The sequence below is a fragment of the Diceros bicornis genome, chromosome 22 (genome assembly GCF_020826845.1).
Source record: "Diceros bicornis minor isolate mBicDic1 chromosome 22, mDicBic1.mat.cur, whole genome shotgun sequence".
Taxonomy (NCBI): domain Eukaryota; kingdom Metazoa; phylum Chordata; class Mammalia; order Perissodactyla; family Rhinocerotidae; genus Diceros; species Diceros bicornis.
The window spans coordinates 48554386-48571132 of NC_080761.1; the positions used below are offsets into that span (position 1 = coordinate 48554386).

General features: G+C 37.3%; 1 protein-coding gene across 1 annotated transcript; it reads right to left on the bottom strand.

Moving 5' to 3' along the window:
- Positions 1 to 1668: 1668 nt before the first annotated feature.
- Positions 1669 to 14244, bottom strand: EQTN (equatorin). Its single transcript, XM_058565349.1, has 8 exons — positions 14169 to 14244; positions 13633 to 13743; positions 10157 to 10243; positions 8145 to 8237; positions 6717 to 6767; positions 5411 to 5473; positions 2443 to 2596; positions 1669 to 1951 (listed from the first exon to the last, which is right to left on the bottom strand). The coding sequence occupies exons 1-8, from the start codon at positions 14242 to 14244 to the stop codon at positions 1669 to 1671; spliced, it is 918 nt and encodes a 305-aa protein (XP_058421332.1).
- Between the last annotated feature and the right edge of the window lie 2503 nt (positions 14245 to 16747).

A 16747-nucleotide genomic window follows, 5' to 3' on the forward strand; every position in this document is an offset into this window, starting at 1 on the left:
TGAAGGGTCCCATCTTACATAGTCCACAGCTACTCAAATGCGGAGGTTCAAAGCTTTCCCAACCAATGGTGAGGCTGGGGCTGGAGTTGGGAGGAAGTGGGGAGTGAGTGACTCTGAGACTGGATGGTAGGGGGAGTGGCAGGTGAGTGTGAAGTCTGTGTCCTCCATGGAAAAGGAGGTTCCTAGACACCTACACTAGAGGTAGGGACAACCATTTCCCAAGAGCTGAAAGAACCCTTGAGTGAAGGAACCTCCTGCCATATGGACGCAGGGCCTACCTTGCTCCCAAACAACATCCTTTGACTTTTGTTATAAGTTTGACTATTAACCTTCATGGATCATGGAGAGAGCCTCAGCTTGGAAGCACATCTTAGCTTTGCTCTTCTCTAGCAGGTAATCTTAGGCAAGGTATCTGACTTACCTGAGTTTCCTTTCTTGATCTGTAAAATAAACTTGCTTTTCATAGGGTAGAATTCAATGGGATATAATGTACCAAAGTGCCTAGCATAAAGGAAGTGAGAATTTAGGATGGCAATGAAACCTAAGTTCTCCCCCTCCCCACTGTCCACACATATCCACAAAAGATCCAATGCACGTCACTAAAATCCTTCCAGTTGAAACTAATTCCTAAAAGGGAAACAATATCCCTATTCCATTGATCTTCTTTGTAAATTGAAATACTCCTGGGATGGATGGCCTCATAAGTCACTAATAACTCAAATTAGTCTTTGAAATGCTTTGCTTTTCATTCAACAGAGCATGAGCCTGGATCCTTGGTGGAAGAGAGAAGGAAATCCCATGAAATCCCCCTCTAGGAAATTACATGCTGGGATCCCTTCTTCCTTTCTTTTCTTCTGGAACATCATGTTATCTCAAATGGTTATGGATACTTTAGAAATGGAAAAAACTTTTTCTTATTCTTATTGTCCCATGACAGCAGCCCTGATGACTTTTACACAGTTCAAGAATGCTAGGAGTCTCTGGTACTAACTTAGTTTCATCTATTGATATGGCACAACTGTTTTGCTACTGAAACATGAACAGGTGTGTTCTTTTTGCTTTGGTGGTGGGGAGGGGTATAGGTAGTGGTGATTACCCTGAACAGCCTCAAAATGGCCCCAGGTGAGGTAAATATCTAAATGTCCTCATTTAGAAATGAACCAGTCTGGGGGGCTGGCTGGGTGGTGCAAGCAGTTAAGTATGCGCGTTCTGCTGTGGTGGCCCCAGGGTCTGCTGGTTCGGATCCTGGGTGTGCACCGCCGCACCGCTTGTTCAGCCATGCTGTGGCGGCGTCCCATATAAAATAGAGGAAGATGGGCACGGATGTTAGCTCAGGGCCACTCCTCCTCGGCAAAAAAAGAGGAGGATTGGCAGATGTTAGCACAGGGCTGATCTCCTCACACACACACAAAAATGAACCAGTCTAGAGTGAATACTTTTCATAAGTCAATTTCCAGGACTATTTTTACATGATGAGTTTTCTACATCTTAAATTATTTCCTTGTATTTTTTCCATTAAATAATTTTTATAGCTGAGAGAATTTTATTGACTATATCCTTCTTTTAAGACACCAGAAAATTTAAATGTCTCAGCAGAGTTTCCAAATCATGACATGAATGTGAATCACAAAGAAAGATGCTTTTTTTATGACAAGAAATTAAAGCTGTCTATTCGTTGGGGGGGATTTCCTCGATTGGTTCCTCACTCTGAATTAAGTCTGACTCATCATTCATGCCTGTATCATCTGAGGCTGTGGAAACCATGTCCGCCGTTCTAGATTTTGACCTTGTGTCTGATTTTCTCATTTCTGAAGAAGTAGTGCCCCAAAATGTGCTGCTCTCGGCACTCTTAGAAAAAGATGTGTCTGATATGCCTTCTGATGGATGAAAGTAAGACAGAGTTGCCAGTTCTGGGTTGACGGAGTATTCACTCTCAAATGTCTTTTTCTGACTGAAAAAGAAAACATATATCAAGATTTGTTTTTAATTATGTGCTTTGCAGCTTAACTCAACTTAGAAAAGCACCACAAAAATTAAAACAACGTATGAATTCTGTCCATGTATTGGTTACTTGGTATAACAATATACAAATGAATGAAGAATGTTAGACCCTAAACAGATGTGTAATTTAGAACAGAGTTCATAGCTCTTTTGTTCTCAGGCTATCCAAAAAGGATGCATATCTAGATTCTCTATATCCTTTCCAATTGACTGGGTTATTTCTATCTCTAGGAGACTATTGAAAATGTTGGGGAAAAGTTCAAATAGGCTATTCCCTGAGGTACAGCCCCATGCTCCTTTCCAAATAGGGGAAATGGAGCCCAACTGAATACATTGTAGATACATTTGGGAGTCACATTTTCCTGACAGTCTACTAAAGCGAGGAGGGTGAGAGCTTCACATCATGTACGTTATGAAGACTCCAGAGGTCTGTAGACTTACTTCAGCGTCTTCAGTTTGTACAGCATGGCACTACCAATTGCCAAGAGGGTGACGAAGAGGAAGAGGGTCATCAACGAGATGCCCAGCATTAATTTTAACTTGACTTCCTGTAGCTCTCCCAGTCTGTATTCATTTGTAGCATTCACATCGGAGTCTGAGGGGAAAGAAAGAAAATGCAGTGGAAAAGAGTAACTGTGCTCAGTATCTGTGTCTTGGGGAGTAAAGATTGCAAAGCAACTGCAGGGAAGCCTTCACCATCCAGAAGATTCTCTGCTCATTCCCCCTACCCTCATGCAATGCAAAGGAGAAGGCTACAGGCTCCTCCCCGTGGCTGAGTACTCTCAACTTGTTTTTTACAGGTTTTTGTTTAATTGAGGTCATATTGGTTTATAACATTGTGTAAATTTAACTTTTTTTGTTTAACCTTCACAGCAATCTGGAGGAGCTGTCCTTAGATCCATTGTACAGGATCACGGACGCTTATGAAATTGCCCATGGCGCATATGTAGTAAGTGGCAAGATCTGGTTTCAAACCCAGGTTACTAGATGTTAAAATATGTCTGCAGCAGACTTCCTCCCTGGCTAACAAAAACCAGTTCAAGACTCTGAGGAGACTACTATTAAAAATGTGGTGAACTTACACACAAGGCATTAGTCCTTTGGGAGAGAAAGATGCAATTCTACTGTTGGGCCATGCATTAATTTTTCTTTTAAGCTAAAAAAATGGTGTCCTAGATGCTTTCTCCATGAGACTTAAGAACTGAATTTGCCATTTTATTACTGAGATCAAACCTAGTGTACTTGATATTAAAAAAAGAAATGGAAACTTATTTAACTTTCTGAAATAAGTTATATAATAAAAATCATGTCCAGATCTAGAGACGTCAAAAGTCATTTTACTAAATCTATTAGTGAAAATATATCTTTACTGCCAAATTTTATATTTTCCTAAATATATGTCTGACTTAATAGACATTTATGTAATGGTGACTTTAAATGACCATGTTGATATTTCTCCCCTTTTCCCCAACTTCCTCCCACCCAAAAGTTCCAAAAGTTTTCCTTATTTTTTCAGTAATGATGTTTTGGTAATAAGCAATGACAAGCTTCCATGTCTATTTTCTCTGATTTTTAAAAATTGTAATTGGCAAAGCGTGATCTTAGACCAAGGGGAGTGAAATGTGCACGGTTGTCAATGACTGATATCTTGACTTGAGGCAGATTATTTGGGGAATAATTGAACTAATTATGTTTAAACGGGCTGTGCTCCTGTATGGCTTTGTTACTCCTTAAAAGCATTTTTGTAAAGAGGTGTGCTTGTAGTACATTTTATTTATCAAGGTGATGGTCAAAACTACAGAAGGGTTTGGAATTCCTAACCATTGGAAATTACAGAAAAGGTAATGACCAGTCTAGCCAGGTTTTCTCGCTAAGCCTCAGTTTCCTCATCTGTAAAATGGAGATAATAACAACTTCATGGAGTTGCTGTGAGGACTAACATGATAATGTATGGAAAGCTCCTGGCATGTAGTTTGTGCTCAAGACGTGATAGAAAATCAGTCATGCTCGCTTTAATTATGTGGAAAGACAAAATATTTCTAAAGTGACACAGCAATGGTCATTCATATATATAACTTTTCTGAACAAAGAAGACTTACTCCATTTTCTTGAAGCCCCACAAGGCAAGTGTCTGTAGTTGTCAAGTAGTGTAGTGCAAAACTGAGGTGACAGTCCTTAGATGTATTACGAGATGCCATTTCTTTTTCAATGGTTTATTTGTAGGACTGAGGTTTGGGGGAAATTAATATATTGCCTTGTCATAAAATTTTCCATTCAAATCAGGAGTTCTTTTACTCAGATAAATATAACTAATCCATTAACGGAACTATGCAATTCAGCAGCAGGAACTGTCTCATTCATTGCTGGTGGGAATGCCAAATGGTGTAGCCACTTGGGAAGACAGTTTGGTAGCTTCTCATAAAGCTAAACATAGTCTTACCATACCACTCAGCGATCATGATCCTTGGTACTTACCGAAATGAGCTGAAAGCTTATGTCCACACAGACACCTACACATGAATGTTTATAGCAGCTTTATTCATTATTGCAAAAAATTGTAATCAATCAAGATGTCCTTCAATAGGTGTATGGATAAACAAACTGGTATATCCAGACAATGGATAAAATCAATGAACTATCAAGCCACAAAAAGACACGGAGGAATCTTCAATGCATATTACTAAGCAAAAGAAGCCAGTCTGAAAAGACTACATAGTATGTTTCCAACTATATGTCATTCTGGAAAAGACAAAACTATGGAGACAGTGAAAAGATCAGTGGTCGCTAGGAATTGGGGGGAGATAGGGATGGATTGGTAGAGTACAGGGAATTTTTAGGGCAGTGAAACTATTCTGTCTGATTGTAATGGTGGACACATGGCATTATGCATTTGTCAAAACCCCTAGAATTGTACCAAGAGTGGACCCTGATGTAAACTATGGACTTTAGTTAATAATACTGTATCAATATTGGCTCATAAATTGTAAAAAATGTACCACACCAATGCAAGATGTTAATAATAGGGCAAACTGAGCAGGGAGAATATAGGAGAATTCTCTATACTTTCTGCTCAAGTTTTCTATAAGTCTAAAACTGCTCTGAAAAAAAATTCTATTAAAAAAACTACATTCTCTAAATTATTCACTTGCCTCCTCCTCCATTTGATTTATCTGTTTCAGGAATATAAATTACAAAACAGGAAGATGGAAATAGTCATCTTCAATATGGTAACTGGAGAACAATTCTTAGGAACTACAACTTTCCTAAATCAGTGTGTGTCCTATCTGATACGGTATTAGCCGCCACGCTACCCTTTTACCTACACTACACCTTACTAGAGAAAACAGTGAACCCTGCAGACACTAAAATGTGTGTAAGTATCCATTTAATTGAAGTATTTTGTTCTTACTTGGAATTGGTTGAAATAATTGATCTTTTTCTCCATTCTCCGCATTGGTTGTTGCATTTAAAGCTGTTAAAACAATAAATTGGGTGTTATGGTAAACAAAATTCACTTACTAAAATTATTGTGTGTGTGTGTAAAATATATACAATTTATTGTCATTATTCATGGTAGTTATGTTCTATAAAGTCACGTGAACATTGAATTAGTGAATACTGAACTGCTGCTCATAGGGGAAATACAGGGATAGGTTCCTGCGAGCCTCTCCCTGGTCACATTTTCATCAACCAATCAATATGTAACCTTGTTTTATGTGAGTTTCTGTTTAAACACACTTTTATTTAGTATATATTGCTGATTCATTCACATTGAACTCATGGTCAACAGCACTGTAACTCACACCTGAACCACGCTTGTCTAACATGCACATTTTCTCTATAAGGTACATCGCTGCCTTCTTGTACTTAGGAACACTAACCAGAATTTTATACTACACTTGGAGGCCAATTTAAATAGCAAAATCACCAACAGAAAGCACAAAAATGCAAAACATGTAGCACTAAATAGACCACAAAAAGGACACTTATTTACAGTAGGAGAGCTGAGAAAAGCAGCCAGAGTGTTGCCCTGTTCCACCTTGGCTGGAACGTGAGTGTCGGGCAATTAAAATTTGTTGCTGCTCCGTACATGTCCACAAATGACCACAAAAGTGCTGCAAGTATTGATTTTGGGGATTACAAATAAATTTCAGATGTAGGTAAGTTCACAAGTACAGAATCTGCAAATAATGAGGATTGACTGAATATGGTATTTATTTCACATTTATAATGCTTGCATATATGGTGTGTGATACATCAATTACATTTATACATGTGTGCATCTATGATATATATATTACATTTGTACATGCATACATAATAATATACACATTGCATTTATACATGCATGCATATATTTTGATATCTACTTTGCATTGATTCATGCATCTCCATGTGTGTGCATACTGCTCCAAACAGAAAGAGTGGCCATGTTGGGCAAGAGTCTTATTTAAAATTTTTAATCATAGATATATTGAATGACTAGATTGCAACATTTGTAGGAGAATAAAACTTTTGGGGGGAGAAGCAGAAAATGTGTGACACGATCAACTTTCTGGATTTGTTTTGCATTTGTTATTACGTGTAATAATGGCAGCAAAATGTTGACTTACTAATTCTTAGTATTAGAACTATTTACACTGATCTTGGCTTTCTTACATAAGACTTTAGAAAGCCAGAACATTTTCACAGCTACCAAACTACTATGAGTTTACCTTTAGCTAAATTTGTCCAAAATTCAGGCTCATTTTGACCCTTGGTTGATTCTGTTTAAAAAACAAAATAGAACAGGATAACAAAATAAGGTAATTTGGCTTTAGTAAATTTGTGATAGAACATTCATTCATTGTTTGTTAGTTTAGTCATTTAATAATGATATCTTGAGGTCCTACCATGTGCCAGACCGTGTGGTTGGCGCTCAAGTTATGAAAATGACCAAGACCCAGGCCTTATGCTCAAGCAACACTCTCAATTCTGGAGGCAGACAAGAATCACTGTTAATTATGTTGCAGGATAATGAGGGCTTTAATAGAAAAGCCCAGGTGGTATTCACAGAGGGACCTAATTCAACTTGCAAAGTCCAGAAACCCTTCAAAAGGGAGATGATGCTCCAATATAGGCTTAGAGTCTAGAGATTGTTTGCCAGGCAAACAAGGCAAGGGAGAGGTCATTCCACTGTGAGCAAACTCAGAGTCATGAGCAGGTTTGGTAAGCTCTGAGAACTTTGGGTAATCTGGAGTGAAGAATGTGGATGGGGAATGTGACCAGAGATGAGCCTGGAAAGTTCTTGAACAGTCAGATCATTTCAGACTTGAATGCCTAGTTAAGAAGTTAGAACATGACCCCAAACCTAGTAGTAAATTACTAAAGATATTTAAGAAGGGGGATACCAGGATGATCAAATTTCTCTCTTTAAATATATCAAAAAAGTGAATACGTTTTTAAAAATATTCTTAGTAGTGTTAAAGATGCAAACTAATTCAGAGTAATCATATTAGAAGCATATTTGGATTGCATGAACTGGAGAAAATAGGGTTTCATGTAACGACAGGTCCATTGTCTTCAATTAAACCACTCAGTCAAAACTTTAGAGGAAAGCCACCCTGTGTTGTTAGGGTTTCATAAATATTTTATAAAGAACAATATTCTTGGCAGGAAAGTAAAATGATGATTTTGATTTTTCAAGCTCTCACTCCCAACCCCACCAGCAAAATAATCTTAGGAAACACTAATAATTGACTCTAAGCAGAGACAAGTTTATTCCTCAAGCAGGTAGAAATTTTTACGTTATTATTAAAAAATTATATTAAAATGTATTAAGTATATTTATATAAATATAAATTTATTTTGTATATATATTTATATATTTAATGTAGATATCTACTTAATATAAATGTAATACATTTTATTAAAATAAAATTGTATTTTAAAAGAGCTCATTTCCCATCCCTGGTCAGGTAAATCTGAAAACTGACTCTCAGATTTTCACTGTTTAAAAGATTTTAGAGTGACTTTGAATTGAGGCAGTACAAATTCTTTAAGCATGCTATTACTTTACGAAATACTCAGAGGAGTGAAACTTAAAGTTTTAAGTCATATAATGATATGCTCCAGGTATGACTACAGCGTAGTAACTTTAATACTTTGAATATTTTTTTCAATGGGTTCGTTATAATATTCTGCTTCATTGGTGACTCTTCCAGGAGGCGGTGTAGTTGTTTCGTTGACGAGTTTATCTAGGAAAAGGGATAATGGATCATCAGCATATAAAAATGTTGATTCAACATCTGTGCTTAGGCATATTTTCAAGCTAAAAAATGGAACAAAGAAAAGGAAAGAGAAAAAAAACCAAAAAGAAAGATGTTGACATTTTCCTGAGATAAAGCAGAGGAAAGAAGAAGGCACTGAGGAATAAAGGTTTTGTGATAATGGGTTGCCTGAGGCGGGATTAATATGCCTATAATTTGCAAGAGAGAGAAACAGCTGGAAGGGTGGGGCCCCAAGCTTTCTTTGGAGGTAAGGAAGATCTGTTGGGTGAGACACATTGGCCTCACATGGTTCCTGGCACGGGCCTTGAAGTGATGTTCTCAGCCCAGGGCTGCTTGGTTGCTGGTCAGGGTAGTGGCACCAAAGAGGGAGGCAGTGTCAGTCTCCTTGTAAATTGGAAACGTATGCATGTTAACCACTCAAGACAGGATTTTGGATATCAAGTTTTGGGGCTACAAATCAAGGATTTTCAGGCCTGATTTAGTATATATCTCAGTCTATAATGTGTTGCTCTGGAGGTATGTCAATAAGTGTGTCTGGGAACAATTGTGACTGGAGAACCATATTTTTCCCCGGTGAAGTTGGCCATTGTAGTTAACTTTGCTTAATACAGGAGTCAGTAAAGTTCCATATGAAGTACAGGAAATCCCAGTATAGGAGGAGTTCTAAAAGGAGGCAGAATTAATTCAGACTGAGCCTACAAACAGCGCCATTACAGGTATCTTGTTGGCAAAAAAAGGATAGAAAGGGGAATCCCTTACCAGAGTTGACACTGATGCAGGCAGGACTTGAACAATTGATAAGTAATCCTTAAATTCTGCTATGCAACCCTCATACTCTATTTTGGAGAAAAGCATCTGGATCGCCTCAGCTCCTCTCCTTGCCCTCAGAGTTTTGGGGACTAAAAGAATCGTTACTCAAAATTATTCTGGAGATTTCCATCTCCTTGAGGGACTGACTCCTCTAGAATGCCCCCACCATGTCAGCACGTCTCCCTCTGTTAAGATCCACATTTAAAACGACAACAATTTCTTATCCCATCCAACTTTCTTTGACAAGAAGTTAGAGTTCTGGAATCTCTTCCCTGGGTCCCACGGCCCTCAATGATCCATCTCCTAAAGGAATTTGAGGTGCCTGGTCTGTGTGAGAGCTGGCTCCTCGTGTCTTGTCCTAAACCACTCAAGATGTTATTAGCTTTGTACAAATAAAATTCCCGTGAGTGATTTGTTAATTGATGTATGCCCTTGAAATGTCCCTATCTCATTTATGTCCCAAGGTTTGCAATTGCTCAAAATATTCCGTTATTGTCAACTAGCTCTATTAATGATTAGGCATTACAAAGTCTGGCTTTTCCCAATACTGAGACTGCCATAGCCTGAAACATTCTCTTCCCTCTTTCATCCTCTTTTCCTTGTCTTCTGTTTTATGCTTGTGTGTTTCATAAATATGAGCTGTTGACACTGCAAGTGGAAGATGTGGTATATGTACTTTGGAGACTTTTAATGGTCCCCTAAGTCACGTGCCGGCAACAGTTTTATCTATCAAATAGTTACACTTGGTGGAAAGATGCAAAAAGGAAAAAATAACATTTGAAGCTGAAGGTATAAAGCAGAAAAGAGTAAAAATGTGGGTCTAAGAAAGACATACAATTTTCTAGAGTCCTAAATTTAGTTATTATTTAATTTTCCTTTCCACGCAAACCAAAAATAGAAGTCTAAGAAATGTAAGAATCTCCTTGCCTTCTGAATTTATCAGTGCAATGGACACAGAGTCTCCTTACTTAGGAACTGACTCCTTGACCTTTTTCCCACCGGATACCCTCTAGTGCTGTTGTGAAACCTTGCTTTAAGGGCTCTTCATATTTGCAAGGGTGCCTTTCAGTACTTACAGTTTTTAAAAGAAAAATTCAGATCGGTTGTTGCTTTCACGGATATTTCAGACTGGGTGCCATTGGGATTTTCTGTGGTGAACACATCTGAAAATGTAAGATCAAAAATTTTCAGTGGCTGGCTAAGCTCTATCCTTTACATTTTTCCACATCTGATTTTTTTTAAACATATGCACTAATTGCAAGAAAAAAGAATAATAAAGTATTTGAGACATTCTTCATCTACAAAATAAGGAAGTGGGGAAGGGTCAAAAGTAAAATTCATTGGAGAAAAAGCTAAACTAGTATCTTTACACTAAATGACTCTTTCTGAGAAGAAATTATTGAAGAAATTATGGAAAAACATATATAAGTGCAAAAGAGGTGCCAAAGTAGATTTATAGATGTGTAATAGTATCACTGTTTGTATTGACATTATCAATAAGCCAAGTAAGAGGCATTCATTTGCCCTTGAACCTTCTGTTAGACTGTGGAATAGTTCAGCTTGAAAAGCATGTACTTCAATAACAATCAAGGTCTCCCATCTGCATTCACATTTACAGCTGCACACAAAGAATCCTGCTTTGAGGAGTTGTCAGTGGGGTTGACTGCAATTCAAAACTAATGGACATATCTACCCAACCAGAGTCCAAGTAAATTGGATCAAGATGGCAGGCTGAACGTACATACATGTCTCCTCTTTCCAAAATCTTATGAAATGACAGAAAATTTTACACACACATGAATGTAGATATGTGTTTAATACATACACGTATATTCATTCCCCCCAGTACACACACTCTCGCAAAAACTGCCATTAATGTATCAGAATTTTTGAGGAATTTCTGAGCTAGATCTATGGAGAAAGGAAGTCACAGCCCAACATTCATGTTATGAGTTATGAAAGTATAAAAATTAAAATACTGTGGTATTTTTGCAGGGAAAGACAGATCAAAGAAACAATAAAAAGACAGCAATTGACCCAATTACAAATGAGAACTTAAGATTATATTAAATGTGAGTTTCACATCAGTAGGGAATTGGTGTTAGACATTTGGCAATCCTCCTTGAAAAATATAAAGTTTTATGCCTATTTTATGCCATATACAAAAATAATTGGATTTAAGACCTACGAGTTAAAAACAAAAATATGAAATTATTCAAAAAATTAGGAACATAATTTAATATCTTGGATTGGATAAGATCTATCTAAGCAAGATACAAAAGGTAGAAATTATAAAGAAATTCATCAAGAATTGATTTTATAAAATTTAAAATTATCTCTGATTAAGATATCTAAGCAGATTTAAAGATAAGCAACAGCCTGGGAGAAAACACTTGTTACTTTTCCTATAGAGAAAAGATGAGTATATTAAACATAAAAAGAGCCCCTACAAAACCATGAAAATACAACCTAATAAAAAAATGGGCCAAGGATATGAACAAGCAAATCACAAAAGTAGAAATAAAAATGCACAATAAATACAGAGAAATACTCAACTTCACAGGTAATCAGAGTACAAATTAAAACAGTAATGAAAATTTCTCTTATTCACAAAACATGATTAATAATATTCATTGTATGTGAGATTCTGGAGCATTCTTGGGGGATATAAATTAGTACACACTTTTTTGAGGGCAATTTGGTGGGATCTATCAATATTTTAAAAGATTTACCCTTTATTCAGCAATTCCAGCACTTGCTATCTATCGAAAGAGAGAGACACTCAAGTGTAGATGAGAAGAATGTACAAGGGAAACACTGCACATAATTCTAATTCTTTAATAGGATAGGGGATAAATTACAGAACATCATTTTATGGAATACTATGCAGCCATTAAAAATAATGAGGTAGATGTGAAAAGAGCTCCAGAGATATTAAATGAGGAAAGCAATTCATAATACAATTCTTTAGTGTGATCCCATTTATGTTTTTTATATATGTGTGTGTGTGATGTAAGAAAGATGTTTTTTTCTTTAATCAAGGTAATCATTAGGCTCTTGATTTATTTACCTTCTAGTTAATACAAAATAGAGATAGAACCTGGAAAGGAAATGATTGCACCATTTTGCACAGTGGAGGCAGCCTGGTGGTGGGTAGATTAGACACCCCTCCTGACTCCACTTCTTGGTAGCTATGAAACCTGGCAATTGACCTCTCTGAGCTTCAGGGACTTTGTTCACATACAAAAGAGGGATATTGATTCATCAAAGAAAAAATAGAAATACAACTTATGTATTATAGTTTCCAAAGTGCTTGAGTGTATATATATATGTATATCTTAATTATATTTCTATTTTTTTGATTAATGTTAATAAAGATCCCAGGATAATTAGATTTAATCTTAATTTTTCTTATTTTTGTTTATTTATTGTTTTTGGTGAGGAAGATTGGCCCTTAGCTAACGTCTGTGTGAATCTTCCTCTATTTTGTATGTGGGATGCCACCACAGCATGGCTTGATGGGTCGTACATAGGTTGGCACCGGGGCTCCCAACCCATGAACCCCAGGCCCCCGAAGCGGAGCGCGTGAACTCAACTGCTACGCCACCAGGCTGGGCCCTTAATTTTTTTGTTTTTAACAAGAGTTTCTTATGAACTTTTCACTTTTTAGAATGGTGGACCTTATAAGGACATGGAAAGAAAGCCCATATGAGGAATGGTAAATAAACCAAGGTTTAACGGACCTTCCGAACACCTCAAAGTTGTCTTGTTGTGGGTGGAATTTTGTCCCTCCTAAAAAAGATATGGTTAAGTCCTAACCCCCAGTACCTCTGAAAGGGACCTAATTTGAATATAGGGTCATCGAAGATACAGTTAGTTCAGATGAAGTCACAGTGCAGCAGGATGGGCTCCTAATCCAATATGAATGGTGTTCTTAAGAAAAGAGGGAAATTTGGACACCGAGACACAGGAAGAACACTGTGTGAAAACAGGTAGAGGACTGTGTGAAAACAGAGGTAGAGGACCGGAGTTCTGCTGCTACGAGCCAAGGAATGCCAGGGGCTACCAGAAGCCGGAAGAGGCTAGGCAAGATCCTCCCCCAGAAGCTTTGGCAAGGACCTGGCATGGCCAAAACTTTGATTTTTGATTTCTGGCCTCCAGAACTGTGGGAGAATAGATTTCACTTGCTTGGAGCCATCCAGTTTGTGTTACTTTGTTTCAGCAGCCCTAGGAAACCGACAGACACCTCCAAATAAATTTTGGCCATAGAATTAGGTCAACTGTTACTAATGTGAATAAATAACCATAATGCCATGATGAACCCTATGTTAATTATAGACAATTACCAAGAGAACCTTGTTAAACTCCATCACATCTCATGAAAAAAGTTGTAGGAAATAAGAATTTCATTTTACACACTGAAACGTCTGTAAGATAAATGAGAATTTAAGAAGCAGGAAATAAAGTGATTGTAGGAGTTTTAAAAAGAGTTAAAAATAAATCAGTACAATCAGCTTTTGTATATGTATGGCTATTAACTTTCAAGACCTACATTGTTTTATATCTTTGTAATAATCGCCAGTTTTCTCATTAGCAGGAGTATTATCCTTATTTTCTGGTTCCTCTCTATTTTCTTCAACTACAGGCATCATCATCTCAGGCTCTGAAAAAAAGGATGACACACCATAGATCAGAAATACAGTCATCCCTGGGGGGGGGGGGCGACTAGTACCAAAATGTCGAGTGCCTTAGTCCGCCCACACCGAATCCGAGGGTTCCACATCCGCGGATTCAGCCCACCGCGGATTGTACACAGCACTGCAAGGATCACGGGGTGGTTGAATCCGCGGATGTGGAACCCGCGGATGTGGAGGCCGCGGGGCATGTTGACTTCTTTCACTACTTTCTTTGTCTGACTGCATTTTTTCCACAAAGATTTGAGGCAGAGATTTAAAATCTAAATTATACCATATTTCCAACAATTAACTTGACATCGTCCTATAGAAAATTGCCGTGTACCAATTTTCTAGGATAATGGGTCATCTTCCTCACCTACTCTTTCTGTGAAAGCTTTAACTGCTTACTCACCTTCATTACTGGGAGTAGTATCTCTAATCTCTGAAGAAAAAACCCCAGATAAGAAGAGAAACAATATAAAATTCATTGGGAAAACGATATGGTTTCTCCAGTAATCAGCGCCTCCTCCGCGTCTCCTTTCTCTGGCTCAGCGGGTCCTCTAACTGGCTAGAACATTATGACGTCAGAACGCTGGGGAGGAGTTTCCAAAAGCTTTGTGACTCAATCTGAAGTATATTTTAACTTGGGTACTGGGATGCTTTTTAGTTTTTTAAAAATAAATCATTGTAAGATTTTTTTTGAAAATTAAGAAATACGTTTTCATGAAATGATGTGAATTATTGGTCCCTGGATTTTAAAGAACCACTAATACTGTTGATAGTAAAATAAGAACAGACCTTTTTGGTTTTCAAAGCCTTACAATAGTGTATGTTCTTTTGGATAACTGCAATCAAATTATCTGTTAAAAACGAATCCAAGATACCAAGATTCAACCCAAATATCCTGCAAGTTCTGGTTCATAGGCTATCTTAACTATAATGCTTTAGGAAAAGTTTTTGAAACTTATCTTTTTTGGTTTTTATGATCTATATTCTTTATAAACTTAAAATATTTGTTTTGCTTAAGACATTTTTTAACAATGAAACCCATCTTTTACCTTACAGACAATTGAGAAAATTATCTAATATTTAGTTAGAAGAGGATCTAGGCATAGATAATATTATCCACATATTTCTCATATAATAACTCATATACTGAGCAATAAAGGCAAGAAATAAAATGGACAGTATCACCAATATTGCTTTTCATGATACTAAAAATCACCTAACACCTCCTCTCTTAATTTTAATTATTACTGATGGATAGCCTCTCAGTGCTAAAGAACATTCATAATTAAAATGACAGAAGCATCAGGAAAAAAAAAAAGCATGAATTTAAAAAGACTTCAAAGTTTTTTCAGTGTAACGAAGGCTCATAAATTAAGTTCAACCTGTGGTCTCTACTGGGCATACCTGATGGACTAGAGAGTGAGCTCACCAGGAGTCTAATTGCAGAAGAGGATGAGGGGAAGCAGAGAGGATTTCTCCTAAAGGAAGAGATGCTCAGGATCAGAGCCTTAGTCAACCAAAGAGAGGTGGTCCTGTGTGTAGCACTGGTTTTCTTTTAGATCCTCTAGCCCATTCTTATGGGAGTGCTGGGAGTTGGAAAAGAGATATGAGTAAAGAGCTAGCAGGCTTCTGGGACCCTTTACTTGGGTATCTCTCTAACAGAGGGCAACATAGAGAAGGAGAGAGATGTGAAGCAAGCACGCCCCAGGTCGCTGCAAAGCGCCACACAGCTCTGGATGATGTAGCTCAGCTATGACGAAACTCGGCAGAAGATAAGGTCCAGGGGAGAGGTGGCATCCAGTGGAATTACCAGTTGTATCTGGTGATACACACGAGCAAGAGCCAGCCGGAGAAACATTACCGCAGTATGCCCAAAGTCTGGCACAATGCCTGGCACATAACAGGTGCTTGAAAAATGGGTGAAAAAAAATGCTTTATTTAGTTCAGGAAGCACTTGAGTACCAAAAGTCAACTAAGCTTTTTCTAATGACAACAAAACAAAAATTTCTTTGTTGTTTTATCCTATATCCTTCTCGCTGCTGAATCCTTCGATATTCTTAGGATAGTTATGTTGATTTTCTGATGTGAGAAACCATCTCTACGGGTAATTGAGTTGGTAAAGTGCAGATATGGTAGAATTTAAAAAGAATATTGGATTTCATGAAACTAAGTTTGATCAGAGCAGATATAAATGAAATTGAAATTAAAAAAACTGTAGAAAGGATCAATGAAACAAAGAGCTTGTTCTTTGAGAAGATAAACAAAATTGACAAACACTTAGCCAGACTCACAAAGCAAAAAAGAGAGAAGGCTCAAATAAGTAAAATTAAAAATGAAAAAGCAGAAATTACAACAGATACCACAGAAATACAAAAGATTATAAGAGAATACTATGAAAAATTGTATGCCAACAAATTGGACAATCTAGAAGAAATGGATAAATTCCTGGACTGATACAATCTCCCTAAACTGAATCAAGAAGAAATAGAGAACCTGAGTAGACCAATCACAAGTAAAGAGATTGAAACAGCAATCAAAAACCTCCCAAAAAATAAAAGTCCAGGACCAGATGGCGTCTCTGGAGAATATTACCAAACATTCAAAGAAAACTTAATACCTATCCTTCTCAAACTATTCCAAAAAATAGAGGAAGATGGAACATTTCCCAACACATTCTACGAGGCCAACATCACCCTGATACCAAAGCCAGGCAAAGACAATACTAAGAAGGAAAACTACAGACCTATATCCTTGATGAACATAGATGCAAAAATCCTCAACAAAATATTGGCAAACCAAATACAGCAATACATTAAAAACATCATATGCCATGATCAAGTGGGATTTATACCAGGGACACAGGGATGGTTCAACATCCACAAATCAATCAATGTGATATACCACATTAACAAAACTAGGAATAAAAACCATATGATCATCTCAATAGATACAGAGAAGTCTTTTGACAAGATCCAACATCCA